At 55.0% G+C, this 14,160-nt stretch overlaps 1 protein-coding gene across 1 annotated transcript; it reads left to right on the forward strand.

Moving 5' to 3' along the window:
• The first annotated feature begins 586 nt into the window (after positions 1-586).
• Positions 587-13,513, forward strand: LOC131567164 (protein-arginine deiminase type-2-like). The gene is made up of 16 exons (XM_058818678.1): positions 587-693; positions 3,166-3,352; positions 3,430-3,499; positions 3,641-3,702; positions 3,781-3,898; positions 4,450-4,575; positions 6,093-6,271; positions 6,448-6,551; positions 6,699-6,810; positions 6,887-6,994; positions 9,435-9,586; positions 10,013-10,157; positions 10,919-11,012; positions 11,875-11,960; positions 12,081-12,209; positions 13,280-13,513. Exons 1-16 carry the CDS (start codon positions 587-589, stop codon positions 13,511-13,513), a joined length of 2,013 nt encoding a protein of 670 aa, XP_058674661.1.
• The last annotated feature ends 647 nt before the right edge of the window (positions 13,514-14,160 follow it).

Raw genomic sequence — 14,160 nt, forward strand, 5'->3', positions numbered from 1 at the left:
AAAAGGAGAGTTCTGCTCTTGCCTCGGGGCTGGGAAAGCGGGAGCACGCAGGGATTTTCCCTAGAGAGCAGCAGGAGAGGGTGAAGCGCACCCCAGGGATGCGGCCAGGTCCCAAAACGCCGCAAATCCGCGCTGGGGATGCCAGGCTGGGGTCAGGGAGGTGAGGAGGGAGCGGGAGCTGGGCACAGCTGGGGGAGCTCCTTGCTCAGGGCTGGGGACAGCTGCCCTCCCTCCAATGCTGTCCATCCCTCGCTGTCCATCTCTGTCCATCCCTGCCCTCCCGCCCTGTCCATCCCTCCCTCCCTGTCCATCTCTGTCCATCCCTCCCTGTCCATCCCTCCCTCCCTGTCCATCTCTGTCCATCTCTGTCCATCCCTGCCCTCCCTCCCTGTCCACCCCTGTCCCTCCCTCCCCCGGATCACTTTCAGAGGTCTCACAGGTCCAGCCCAGCCGCCCCCTCGCTCCCATTGCCATCCCAGCCCAGCCAGGAGGAGGAGGAGGAGGAGGGCGGCCGGGCCGGGGGAAGGAGCAGCAGCAGCGGCCGCCAGGGCTCTGTGCGGCAGCTCCGGGGCCGGTGCCGGTGCCCATGGCCGGGGAGATGCCGGGGGAGCCCCGCACGCTGCGGCTGCAGCACGGGAACCGCATCGAGGCCCTGTGCGTGCTGGGCGGCCACGTCCGCGCCGACGTCTTCGGGTGAGAGGGACCCCAAAACTTCCTTTCCCTCCTGCTCCACCTTCCCCCCTGCTTTTCCTTCTGCAAATCCCTGATCCTCATTTTCCCTCCTAAAATTCCCTGCTCCTTGTTTCTCCTCCTCTTTCCCATGCCCCAGAGCTGCCCCGATGTCCATGATGAGAGGGACCCCCACAAAACCTCCTTTCCTCCTTCTCCACCTTTCTGCTCACCTTTCAACCCTGTTTTTCTCTCTGGGAATCCCTGCTCCTGGTTTTCCCTCCTAAAATTCCCTGCTCCTCGTTTCTCCTCCTGTTTTCCCAAGCCCCAGAACTGCTGGGTGGCCACCCCCACATCGATGTCCATGGTGAGAGGGACCCCATAAAACCTCCTTTCCTCCACCTTTCTCCTTCGCCTTTCTGCTCACCTTTCAACCCTGTTTTTTCCTCTGGGAATCCCTGCTCCCCGTTTTTCCTTCTGCAAATCCCTGCTCCTCATTTTCCCTCCTAAAATTCCCTGCTCCTCATTTCTCCTCTTCTTTCCCAAGCCCCAGAGCTGCTGGGTGGCCACGTCCACACCGATATCCATGGCGAGAGGGACCCCCATAAAACCTCCTTTCCTCCTCCACCTTTCTGCTCACCTTTCAACCCTGTTTTTCCCTCTTGGAATCCCTGCTCCTCATTTTCCCTCCTACAAATCCCTGCTCCTTCTTTTTCCTCCTGTTTTCCCAAACCCCACAGCTGCTGAGCAGCCACACTGATGTCCATAGTTGAGTAGGACCCCCAAAACTTAATCTCCTCCTCCACCCTTCTCCTTGCTTTTCCCCTGTTTTTTTCCTCTGGGAATCCCTGCTCCCTGTTTTTCCTTCTGCAATTCCCTGCTCCTCATTTTCCCTTCTGAGAATCCCTGCTCCTCATCTTCCCTCCTACAAATCCCTGCTCCTCCTTTTTCCTCCTGCTTCCCCAAACCCCACAGCTGCTGGGCAGCCACATCCATGCCGATGTCCATAGATGAGAGGTTATCCCCAAAATTTCTTTTCCTCCTCCACCTTTCTCCTTCCTTTTCCCGTTTATCCCTCTGGGAATCCCTCGCTGAAGGGGCTCCCCGTTTTTCCTTCTGCAAATCCCTGCTCCTCATTTTCCCATCTACAAATCCCTGCTCCTTCTTTTTCCTCCTGTTTTCCCAAACCCCACAGCTGCTGAGCAGCCTCAGCGATGTCCATAGATGAGTGGGACCCCCAAAACTTCCTCTCCTCCTCCACCCTCACCTTCCTCCTCGCCTTTCCCTCCTGTTTATCCCTCTGGGAATCCCTGCTCTTCGTTTTTCCTCCTGCTTTCCCAAACCCCGCAGCCCAGACACCGTTTTGATGCAATTTGTGGGCAAAACCCTCCCTGGGCTTTGCAGAGCTGCACGAATCCCTGGAAAGCTTTGAGCACCCCTGTATTTACCCCAGCCCAGGGCGGGTGTGACCCACTGGGCTCAGCAGATCCAGGGGCACCTCAGGGAGGTGAGGAGAGCAGAGAGATGAGCAGGAGCCCGGGGAGGGACTGCAAAGTAAGGGAAGAACACAAAACCTCTTGACCAAAACCTTGGGAAAGCGGGAAATCCCCACAGCACCAACCCCGCTTCCCTAAAACAAACCCAGCACTGAACTTTGGGGTAATTGTTCCCCACAAGGGAAAAAGAGGGTGAAAATCTCATTCCAGGCTCAATTCTGGTCTCTGCTGCTTTTGCAAATCCCAGCCTCCATATTCAAGCCAAGCAGTGCAGCTCCAGCTCCCCTGGCACCTCTCCAGGCCAAATCCCTTCCCAGTGGGATCTCTAGATCCAAGAAACCAGGAAACCAAACCAGTTTTTCCATGTGTAATTAAAAGCAATTGAAGGATTTAAGGAACACCCAGGCGGGAGCAAAGGAGCGCTCGGATTTCCTCCCCCCTCACCAAGGGTGCGGGTTTGGTGGGACTGGCAGCATCCAAGAAACCTGATCAACGCCAGGGCTCGGGTGTCGGGGCAAAGAGCCCAGAAATAATGACCTGGAAAGGCAGGGAAATTCAGGAAAAGGAGAGGGGAAGAGCAAGGGCACATCGGACTGGGAGCAGGCAGCACTGGCAGCTTTGGGACTGGATAAAATCCCCCAAAATGAGAGTTTCCCATGGAAAAGCCTCTCAGGGGATGGCCGCTGTGTTTTGAGGAGCTGTTAAACACCATGCTGGAAAATGAACCGGGATTTCTCCATGGAAGCGAGAGCCCAGGTTGGTCGGGATTATTAGAGATCCTTATCTGCAGCAATGGCTGCAAACCCTCACGGGGCTAAGCCAGGCCTAAACCCGGATAAATTCCAGTTCCCAGGCAGGAGCAGGGCAGGAAGGTGCCAGCGGTGAGCGTAGAGACGCCGGCGTGCCCGGTCTTGGCCGCGCTCGGGGCAGTGGAATGAATCCTGGTGGGAACGCCGCGCTGGCCCTGCACACCCCTGAGAATTACGGGTGTTTCTGGCAGGGCGGCCCCCGCCGGGGCCGTGGCCTTTGGCGTGAAGCACACGGAGGGGGTCAGCGTGGACGTGCTGTTCCGTGGCTGTGCCGAGCCCGAGGCCGTGCCCAGCACCGGAGCGCGGTGGCCGCTGGAGGAGGGGACAGTTCTGAGGTTCAGCATGAGCCGGGCCAGCTCCGAGGTCAACGACAACAAGGTGAGGAGTGGGATCCTAGGAGTGGGATCTCCATGGAGAGAGAACATCCCCCCCAATGTGGGGTTTGGGGTTTGCAGGTCACCGTCAGCTTTTACGCAGAGGGAGGGAAGCCCATCAACCAAGCCGGGGTGTTCCTCACTGGTGTTGGTGAGTCTGGAACTCCATTAATCCATCCCTGTCCCCTCATGCCTGGAGGAGGGCAGGGATGGGGACAGCAAACCCAGGTCTCCTGGCTCTAGGGGTCTGCTGGCTCTGTTGCCCAGGGATGAGGCGGCTCTGTCCCCACAGGGATCTCCCTGGATGTAGATGCAGATCGGGATGGAGTGGTAGAAAAGAACAGCCCGAACAAGGTACCCAGCCTCCCGCACCCACGGAAAATCCATGGGCTCGGTGGGTCCCGAGCCCGCTGAGCCCCAGGGGTGCTTTAGGCGAGCTGGGCCTGGGGACCAGAGGGACACGGGGCCATCCTGCTGGTCAGCTGTGACAAGGAGTTCCCCTTCATCCCGCCCTCCGACTGCGACAGCGAGCAGGTGTTCAACAGGGAAGGTAACGGCTCCCCAAACACCCTGTCCCCAAAATCCCCATTGTCCCCTCTCTGTGACCTTTCCTGAGAGGAACCCAGCCCAGGACCCAGCTGCTCCCCACCAGCTGCTGAGCAAGCTTCCCACGTGGGAATTTCTGTGGAATTAATGCCACGCCAACACACTGGAGCTGGGCAGGGCACGGCGGCCGGCCCGGGAAAGGGCTGAGGTTGCAGGGCTGGCACGGCGCGGGCCGGGGATGCTCCGCACAGGTGAGAGGAGCGCGGGGTGAGGCACGGGGCTGGCAGCCAGGAATCCACCCACCCGTTCCTGGAAAACCCAACCCACGCGGAGCCAGGCCCGGTGGCGCTCCGAGGTCACGGCCCAGCTGTGCCAGGGAGGGCAGGGACAAGGGATGGGAAAAGGGCATTTGGGTCACGGCCCACAGGGCACCAGCTCTGGTTTGCCAGCGTGCCCGGGCTGGTGGCGAGGGAAGAGCAGGTGTCTCGGGAAGGAGATCCAAACCCCAGGAGGGAACATGGAGAGCCCCGCCCGATTTTCTTCGTTTTCCCCCAGATTTGCTGGACATGGCTCAGATGGTGCTGAGGACAGAGGGGCCCCAGCGCCTGCCCCGGGGCTATGAAATCGTCCTCTCCATTTCTGTCAGTGACGCCGACAAAGTTGGGGTCTTCCATGTGCAGAGTAAGGCCTTCCTCACCTCCTGCTCTGCCCCTTCCTCTCCGCCTTCTTCCCATTCCCCTTTCTCCTTTCCCTCTTCTTCCTCTTCCTCTTTCTCCTCTTCCCCTTCTTTCTCTCCTCCTTCCTTTTCTGCCCCTTCCTCCTCTACCCTATCTTCCTTTTCTCCTTTTTTACTCCTTTTTTACTCCTTTTTTTCTCCTTTTTTTTTCTCCTTTTTTTCCTCCTTTTTTTCTCCTTTTCTCCTCTTCTCCTTTTCCCCTTCTTCCTCCTCCCCTCTTCCCCTTCCTCTTCCTTCCTTTCCTCCTCTTCCTTTTCCTCCTTTTCCCCTGCTTTGTCTTCCCTTTCCTCCTCCTCCCTGATGATTTTGAGGTCCCCACAAGCCCTTCCCTTCCCATCTGTGACCTTGTCCTCTCCACGCTCCTCAGACCATGCCCCCAGCGCCCCTTCCCCATTTTCCCCACATTTTCCCCCTATTTCCCCTCTTTTCCATCCTGTGGAAAACTCTGGAGATGGACAAGTAGAGGGAGGGGGACACAAAGCCATGCAGCAAAGGGGTGGCAGCAAGCAGCCCAATGTGGTTTTCAGAAAAGGAGGATTTAAATATAAATAACATTTGTTTGCCTCTCTGAAAACCGAAATCCTCAGCTGCAGGAGTTGGGAAGTGAAAATGGTGAAAGAGAAGACGCTTTTGGCTCATTTTCCTCCCACTGAGTGAATTCAGCTCCATCTCCCGGCTCCCAAGAGAGCCAAGGGATGTGAGGCAGTCCCTGCCCAGGCAGCTCCAGCCGAGGGAATAAACTGGAACCCAGAGGAAACAAACAGGCGGGAATCCTGAGGAAAGAGGCTTGAATCCCAAAGAAAGAGACAGGAATTCTGAGGAAACAGGCAGGAATCCGGAGGAAACAAACAGGCAGGAATCCCGAGGAAAGAGGCGGGAATCCCAAGGAAAGAGGCAGGAGTCCCGAGGAAATAAACTGAAATACGGAGGAAACAAACAGGCGGGAATCCCAAGGAAAGAGGCTTGAATCCCAAGGAAAGAGGCAGGAATCCTCAGGAAAGAGGCAGGAATCCTCAGGAAAGAGGCAGGAATCCCGAGGAAAGAGACAGGAATCCCAAGGAAAGAGTCTTGAATCCCAAGGAAACAGGCAGGAATCCCCAGGAAACAAACACATGGGAATCCTGAGGAAAGAGGCAGGAATCCCGAGGAAGTAAGCTGGAATCCGGAGGAAAAAAACAGGCGGGAATTCCGAGGAAAGAGACAGGAATCCTGAGGAACGAGGCTTGGAATCCCAAAGAAAGAGACAGGAATCCTGAGAAAACAGGCAAGAATCCTGAGGAAACAGGCAGGAAGTTCTAGGAAACAAACACATGGGAATCCCAAGGAAAGAGGCTTGAATCCCAAGGAAAGAGGCTTGAATCCCAAGGAAAGAGGGAGGAATCCTGAGGAAACAAACAGGCAGGAATCCTGAGGAAATAGGTGGAAATCCCGATAAACCCGTGGCTTTCCCGTTTTCCCTCAGATCCGTTCTTTGGGCAGCGCTACGTGCAGGTGCTGGGCCGCAGGAAGCTGTTCCATGCCGTGCCCTACCCCGGCGGGGCCGCCGAGCTCCACTTCTTCGTGGAGGGGCTGCGCTTCCCCGATGAGACCTTCTCCGGGCTGGTGTCCATCCACGTCAGCCTCCTGGAGCCACTGACTGAGGTTGGGAACGCTGGGAACTCCTGGGAATGGGGCAGACAGGAGGCTGCACCCAGCGGATTGGGATGGTGCCAGAATGGAGGGTGATCCCATTAACCGATCCCAAAAATGGCCTCGGGGGAGGGTGTTTGGGGGGAATGGTGTGGGGACTGTCCCTGATTTCTGCTTGGCTCCCTCAGGGCATCCCCCACTCGCCGATCTTCACGGACACCGTGGTGTTCCGGGTGGCACCGTGGATCATGACCCCCAATACCCTGGCCCCGGTGAACCTCTTGGTGTTCAGGTACAGACGGTGCTTCCCCAGCCCCACCAGCGCTGGGGCCGGGCTGGGAACAGGGAATTTCCATTTATTCCATCCATTCCATCCTTTCCATCCTTTCCATCCTTTCCATCTTTTCCATCCTTCCATCCTTTCCTTCTTTTCCTCCAGCATGAAGGACAACTACCTGTTCACCAAGGAGATTCAGAGCCTGGTGGCCAAGGCCGGCTGCAAGCTGAAGGTTTGCTTCGGCTACATCAACCGCGGGGACCGCTGGATGCAGGTAGGGGGGCTCCAAAAACTGGAAAAACCCTTCCCTGCCGGTGCCCCAGGTGGGAATTCCTTCCTTCTTTCCTCAGGATGAGATCGAGCTCGGCTACACCCAGGCTCCCCACAAGAGCTTCCCAGTGGTGCTGGACTCCCCTCGGGAGAGAGGGATGGAACAACTCCCTGTCAAGGAGCTGCTGGTGAGAGAAGGTTCCCTCTGTTCCTGGCGTTCCCTATGGAGCAGCTCCCAGGATCATGCCCAGCCCACGTTCCCATTTTCCTTGCCCTTGGCTCCGTGCATGGAATTGCCTGAAAAATGAGAGCAGAGCAGCTCCACATGGAGATTCCCTCCCACCCAGCTCCAGCCTCACCCCCTCATCCCTCCCCCGGCCTCATCCAATCCCAGCCCTCTGGGAAACCTCTGATCCAGGGGGAAAGGAGGAGGAGGTGCCTCTGGGAGTGAAAGGCTCCAGCCAAGCTCTGAGATGGGATTTCTGCCCCTCGAGCGTCCCAGGACAGGCTGCTCTTTCCTTTCCTCCTCCGTGCCTGGGAATATCCGGCACCTTCTGAGCAGGAGAGGGTCAGTTTACTTCCTCAGAGGAGAAGGGGATGCAGCCAGCACCAGGAACATCCCTGTGGGCCCCTTGGCTGAGGAAAAGGGCCAGAGCAAGTCTGGGATGGGGCGTTTGGGAGAGCCCAGCATGGAAAAAAGCTGGATTGGGCAATCCCTTGGAGATATCCCATGGGGAAAGGGCAGGACACCCCAGGCAGCCACAGAGTCGCTGTCCCCAACTCCCAGCCGGGTGCTGGAGCAGCCTCAGCCCTGGCAGGAGAAGGAGACAAGGACAAATCCCAGCTTTTGTCCCTTTGGAGAAGGCTGGGGGCTTTGGGGAGCACTGAAATCCATCGTTTCTCATGCCTGGCATGGGAACATCCAGTCCCAGATTCATCCAGCGAATCCGCCGGGCGGCCATGGTGATCTGCCCTCTTTAGGAATTGCTCTGCCTCATATTTAGGGCAGCAATTTCAGCCTTGGGAGCTGCTAACACGTTATCCTCCAATTTCTGCTTTGAAGCCTGCCCTAATCCCCAGCCCGACCTTTCCAATCTCATTTTCCAGCTAGGAATACTTAGCCCGACACTACGGGCACGGGTCAAGCCCTGAGCCCCTGGAAGCCCATGCCAGGGAAAAAGGAGACGGGAGGGAATTATCCCCTCAAAATCAGCGTGGAACTGATAGGACTTGGATGTGACCCGCAAACCTGGGATGAACCAGAGCCCTGACAGTTGAAACCAGGCGGGCTCCGTGGTTTTATTAAACTGAAATTAGTCAGGAGCAGGTGGTTGGTGCTCAGGCTCTCCCTCAGAACCCAGAGAAAAGGGGATCTGATCCCGGCCATCCCCCAAAAATGCACCCCAAAACCACACAGGGAGGCTCAAGGAAAGTTGTGTTCCCTCTACCCCAGCGTCTGCAAACACCCTGGGTTTAAAAAGGGAATTTCTAAGGGGAAGCACCCCCAGCTCTCCCTGCTCACTTTTCCTGAGCTGTGTATTTGGGTTATCCCCATGGAAACCCAGCCCTGATAAGTGACTGGGGTTTAACTCAAACCTCACGGACACCTGATCTCGTCCCAGGAGTTGCCATGCACTCCAGGCCCGCGTCAAGAGGGCAAAGTGGGATTTGGTCCCATCCCTGCAGGTTTTGCCCTGTTTTTAACGCTCCCTCAGGCTTTGGCACACAGAGCCCAGCGCTAATTACCCCTGCAAGCACAGCTCCTCCAACCCCAGATAGGGTAAATCCTGGAAATCAACCTTAAGTGGGATTTAAGTGCCTGCAGCCCTTGGGGCAGCTCTTAGCCCAGGGAAGAGTCACCCTCAGGGGCTGGAGTTCACCTCTCTCCAGAGCCAGCCAGGAACTTGGCTCAGGGCTGCTTAATTAGCTTAATGTGGACACTTAAACCTTGGCTTAGTGTGAACATTTAAACCTTGGCTTAGTTTGAACATTTAAACCTTGGCTAGACAGAACAGAGGAGATCTAGCCTGGCTTAATGTAGACATTTAAAACTTGGCTGGGGAGAACAGAGGAGATCTAGTCCTGCTTAATGTGGACAATTGAACCTTGGCTGTGAGAGAACAGAGGAGATCTGGTCCTGCTCAATGTGGACAATTAAATCTTGGCTTAATGTGGACAGTCAAACCTTGGCTTAATATGGACAGTCAAACCTTGGCAAGAGAGAACAGAGGAAATATGGCCTGGCTTAATGTACACACTTAAAACTTGGCTGGGGAGAACAGAGGAGATCTGGTCCTGCTCAAGGTGAACAGTTAAACCTTGGCTTAAGGTGGACATTTAAACCTTGGTTGTGAGAGAACAGAGGAGATCTGGTCCTGCTTAATGTGGACATTTAAACTTTGGCTGTGGGATGAGAGGAGATCTGGCCCTGGCTCCAGGCCTGGGCTCTGCTCCCAGTTGTTCCAATAATTGTCCCAATTATTCCTGCAGCTCCATGATCCCGAGACCTTTTTCCTGTCCCCTTTCCTGTCCCCTTTGCTGTCCCCTCACCGTCGCTGTCCTCACCCTCCCCAGAGGAGGATAACACGATGGGAGCAGCGGGGACTCAGGGCATTTCCTTTCTCCCAGGGCCCCGATTTTGGCTACGTGCACAAGGAGCCCCTCTTCGAGGCCACGGCCAGCCTGGACTCCTTTGGGAATGTGGAGGTCAGCCCGCCTGTGTCCGTGGCTGGCAAGGAGTATCCCTTGGGAAGGATCCTCATCGGCAGCAGCTTCCCCGCGTAAGAGAGCGGGAAACGCAGATTTGGGAAAAACACGGGTTTGGGAGCAGAGCCTCAACAAGAGCCCTGAAATACCACCAAAATCAGCGTAATTGGGTCAATCAGACACTGCCTGAGCAGGGTGGGGACACCTCAGAGGCAATTTATATCCAGGCAGATGTTGATGGGACTGTCCCTCCAGTCCAAGTTTCCAGGTAGATGTTGATGGAAATATCCCCTCAATCTGAGTGTCCAGGCAGATGTTGATGGAAATATCCCCTCAATCTGAGTGTCCAGACAGATGTTGATGGGAATACCCCCCAGTCCAAGTGTCCAAGCAGATGTTGATGGGAATATCCCCCCAATCTGAGCGTCCAGGCAGATGTTGATGGGACTTCTCCCCCAGTCCAATGATCCAAGCAGATGTTGATGGGAATTCTCCCCCAGATCCGCGGGCCGCAGGATGACCAGGCTGGTGCGGGATTTCCTCTACGCCCAGCGCGTCCAGGCCCCCGTGGAGCTCTACTCCGACTGGCTGGCCGTAGGCAATGTCAACGAGTTTGTCAACTTTGTCCCCAGCTCTGACAAAAAGGTACCCCCAGACTGCCCCAGGGTTCCTCCTCCAGGACACCAATCCCACTGGGAAAACCCCAGAGCTCCTTCCTTTGGCACCCCCAGCCAGTGTTTGCTTGGGTTTCATTCCCCACCCCAAAATGAGGGATCTGAGCACAAAAAAAGAGTGATTTGCTGGGCTATTAATGAATGCAAATAGAAGGGAAAAGATGCCTGCAAAGGTATCCAAGAAATTCCAGCCTTAAGATTCCCGGGGGTTTGCAGCAGCTCAGCGTCTTCCAAAGGTTTTCAGAACATTTGTCTTCCCTCTCTTGTGGCTTTTCCTGCCTCTGACATGGATTTTTCCCTCAGGGAAACCGAGCCTTGACCAGGATGGTTCCAAAAACCAAAAGGAATATTTATGCCCACATGTTTTCAGAACACTTCTCTTCCCTCTATCATGGTTTTCCTTGCTTCTCCCATAAATTTTTCCCTCAGGGAAATCAAGCCTTGACCAGGATGGCTCAAAAAAAAGAGGAATATTTATGCCCACATGTCCTCAGATCATTTCTCTTCACTCTATCATGGCTTTGGCTGCTTCTCACATAAATTTTTACCTCAGGGAAACCAAGCCTTGACCTGAATGGTTCAAAAAAGGAATATTTAAGCACATAAACACTCCATGGGTTAAACGAGGCACTAGATAACAGCAAAGACTCTCGATTTTAAGAGTTTCAGCTCGGGTTTTTGCAGAAGCGAGTCCTGGGGTGCTGCAGGGCTGACCCTGCTGTGTTCCTGCAGAGATTCCGGATGCTGCTGGCCAGCCCGGCCGCCTGCTACCGGCTCTTCCGTGAGAAGCAGAAGGAGGGACAGGGAGAAGCCACCATGTTCAAAGGCAAGGGGACAGCGCTCGGTGGCACAGCCAGGGCCATGCGGGGACATTTCCCCGCTGGGTGTCCTTCAGCAGGATGCCTGCCCGCCGCCCCCAGCCTCCTCCGGCCCTATTTCGGGAAAGCGAGTGGGATGAGAGGGATAAGGGCCTCCGCATAGAGGGGATGTTTGCTGCCAGGGATGGAGCCTCTGGAAATGCCAGCGGAGCTCCAGCACGGAGCAGGACAACTGGCAGCTCTTGTGTGCCCCCAGATTAGCAGCATTGTGATGACAGGGATGGGAGAAGGTCTCTGTATCTCCAAGGATATGGAGCTCCAGCATGAGCAGGACAACTGGCAGCTCCCCTGTCCAAATTAGAAATGGATTTTTTCCATTTCATTGTGATTATGATCTCTGATGGAGTTGGGAGAAGGTCTCCATATCTCCAAGGATATGGAGGTCCAGCATGGAGCAGAACAACGGGCAGCTCTCATGTTGCCCTTGATTAGATCCAGGTTTTTTCACTTTCATTGTGGTTTTGATCACTGACAGGGCTGGGAGAAGGTCTCCACATCTCCAGGGGTTCCTCTGGTGGGAGCCCAGCTGTCCCCAGACTAGGGGTGACCCCGTGGAAGGGGATACTGAAGAAATCCAGCAGATTCCCCTGGGCAGGAGGATGCATGACAGGACTTTTCCAATGTTCTTTCCAACAGGCAGAGATTTCCTTCTGTCAGCTTCCCAAGCTTTCACCCCAGTCTCAGGAAATTGGGATTTGGGGCTTTTGGGGCTTTTTGGGGGGCTTTTTGGGCTTCCTCCATCTCTATACGTCACCTCAAGCGAGGCTCCTGCCATCACTGCTTCATTTTGAGGGCGTTTTGCGTGTTTAGGGTACTCAGGGACAGACACCAAGCGCATGACCATCAACAAGGTGCTGTCCAACGACGTCCTGGCACAGCAGAACCAGTACGTGCAGGTAATCCCCACACTCCGGGTCACAGCCCCCATTTCTGGCAGGGACCGCCCTGGTGTGGCACAAACCCTGCAGGGAGTGGTGGAATTTGGGCCCCTCTCTGCTCTGCTCCGTCCCCTGCAGCGCTGCATCGACTGGAACAGGGATATCCTCAAGAAGGAGCTGGGCTTGCTGGAGGAGGACATCATCGACCTGCCGGCCCTCTTCAAGCTGGACAAGCAGGGAAAAGCTGTTCCCTACTTCCCCAACACGGTAAGGGGGGTTCCCACCCTTGGCTCCTCCCCAAAAAACAGCTCCGCCAGCCAGGATGGGTCCCCAAAGTTTTCCTAAAAAAGAAAAATCAGCTGTCTAGAAAAGGGAAATATCTTCAGGATAAATACAGGTCTAGCACAGCTTGGTGGTTTTGGGGTTTTGAGGCAAAAACCCTTTCAAAGCAGTGAAATTGCAAGGCAAGAGGCACGTTTTCCCCAAAGTTTTCCCCCAAAAAACCCCAGCTGTCTAGCAAAAGGAAATATATCCAGGCGGGCATGGATAAACATAGGTCTAACACAGCTTGGTGGCTTTGTGGCGCTTGCAGTGGGGATTTTTTAAAAAGTGGTGAAATTGCAAGTGGTGAGGCATGTTTTAATGATAAAAAAGGGGCAATTCTGTTGGATTTGGAGTCCTGAGGAAGGGCAGCTGTAAAAATGGTGCTGAGGAGGGTGGAGGAGGGTGATCAGCATCTTTCCTTTGGCTTCATCCCTCCCGACACTGCTGGTGTCAGCCTTCAGGTCACCATGATCATCCTGGCCAGGGATCTGGGCACCCCCAAGCCCTTGGGCATCACCCGTTCTGATGCCAATATCCTCTGGTGTCACCCACAGGTCACCATGATCAACCTGGGCATCTCCAAGCCCTTTGGCATCACCCATTCTGATGCCACTGTCCCCTGGTGTTACCCCACAGGACACCATGATTGTCCTGGCCAGGGACCTGGGCATCCCTAAGCTCTTCAGTGTCACCCATTCTGATACTGATGTGCCCTTAGTGTCACCCCGCAGGTCACCATGATCGTGCTGGCGAGGGACCTGGGCATTGCCAAGCCCTTCAGTGTCACCCATTCTGATACTGATGTGCCATTGGTGTCACCTGCAGGTCACCATGACTGTCCTGGCCAGAGATCTGGGCATCCCCTAGCCCTTGGGCATCATCCATTCTGACACCACTGTCCCCTGGTGTCACCCCGCAGGTCATCATGATCGTGCTGGCCAGGGACCCGGGCATCGCCAAGCCCTTCAGTGTCACCCATTCTGATGCCAATGTCCCCTGGTGTCACCCCGCAGGTCACCATGATCGTGCTGGCCAGGGACCTGGGCATCCCCAAGCCGTTTGGGCCGGTGGCGGGCGGCGAGTGCTGCCTGGAGCGGCGGATCCGCACGCTGCTGGAGCCGCTGGGGCTGTGCTGCCGCTTCCTGGAGGACGTGTCCTCGTACCACGGCAGCCTGGGCGAGGTGCACTGCGGCACCAACGTCCAGCGCCGGCCCTTCGCCTTCCTGTGGTGGCACTTCACACCGTAGCCAGGCCTCTTCTTCATCCTCTTCATCTTCTTCATCCTCTTCATCCTCTTCCTTCTCCCTCCACCTTTGCACCCAGCGTGTGTTGTTTGAAATTCCCTTAATAAATGATTTTGCTGTGAGGAAAAAGTTGGGGAATTAAATAACCAAATAATTAATAATTAATTCTTAATTAATAATTCTGTTGGGAATAACTGGGAGGGAAAGAGGGAGCACTCAGAGGGGTGGGGGAGTTACTAAAATCCTCCAAAATTGTCTCTACCACCGTTTTTGTGGTATTGGTGAGTCAGGCATCACTTTATTTAAACTCAGCCAGGGTTTGTGCGTGGCTCCACGTTGAGCTCCAGCCTCCACATCAATACAAAATGCTTTCATTTATCTACACATCTTTAACAAAGAAATCAGTGGTCATGGGTTCTAATAACACTCTTCATTCTGTCCACTATTGGTTACTGATTTCTCACTCTTCATGATAAGCTGGGCCACATTCTTCAGTTCTTTAATCATCCTTTTCTTGTCTTTTTCAATTGGCAATCCTCAGCTTTTCAGGATTCAATCTCCTCTGTGTCTTCTTCATCCTCCAGTGTCCTTAAAGGTCCATAAATTTGAGATCCCAGATGTCCAGTCTTCAAATCCCTTTGGCTTTATTG

Source organism: Ammospiza caudacuta, chromosome 22, assembly GCF_027887145.1.
Source record: "Ammospiza caudacuta isolate bAmmCau1 chromosome 22, bAmmCau1.pri, whole genome shotgun sequence".
NCBI classification, from domain to species: Eukaryota; Metazoa; Chordata; class Aves; order Passeriformes; family Passerellidae; genus Ammospiza; species Ammospiza caudacuta.

Excerpts from the sequence above, each read along its gene's own strand:
- LOC131567164 (XM_058818678.1), top strand. The coding sequence starts at position 587 with ATGGCCGGGGAGATGCCGGGGGAGCCCCGCACGCTGCGGCTGCAGCAC. Across the intron at positions 3,353-3,429 it reads CCGAGGTCAACGACAACAAG|GTCACCGTCAGCTTTTACGC; the intron begins GTGAGGAGTGGG and ends TGGGGTTTGCAG. Across the intron at positions 6,272-6,447 it reads TCCTGGAGCCACTGACTGAG|GGCATCCCCCACTCGCCGAT; the intron begins GTTGGGAACGCT and ends TGGCTCCCTCAG.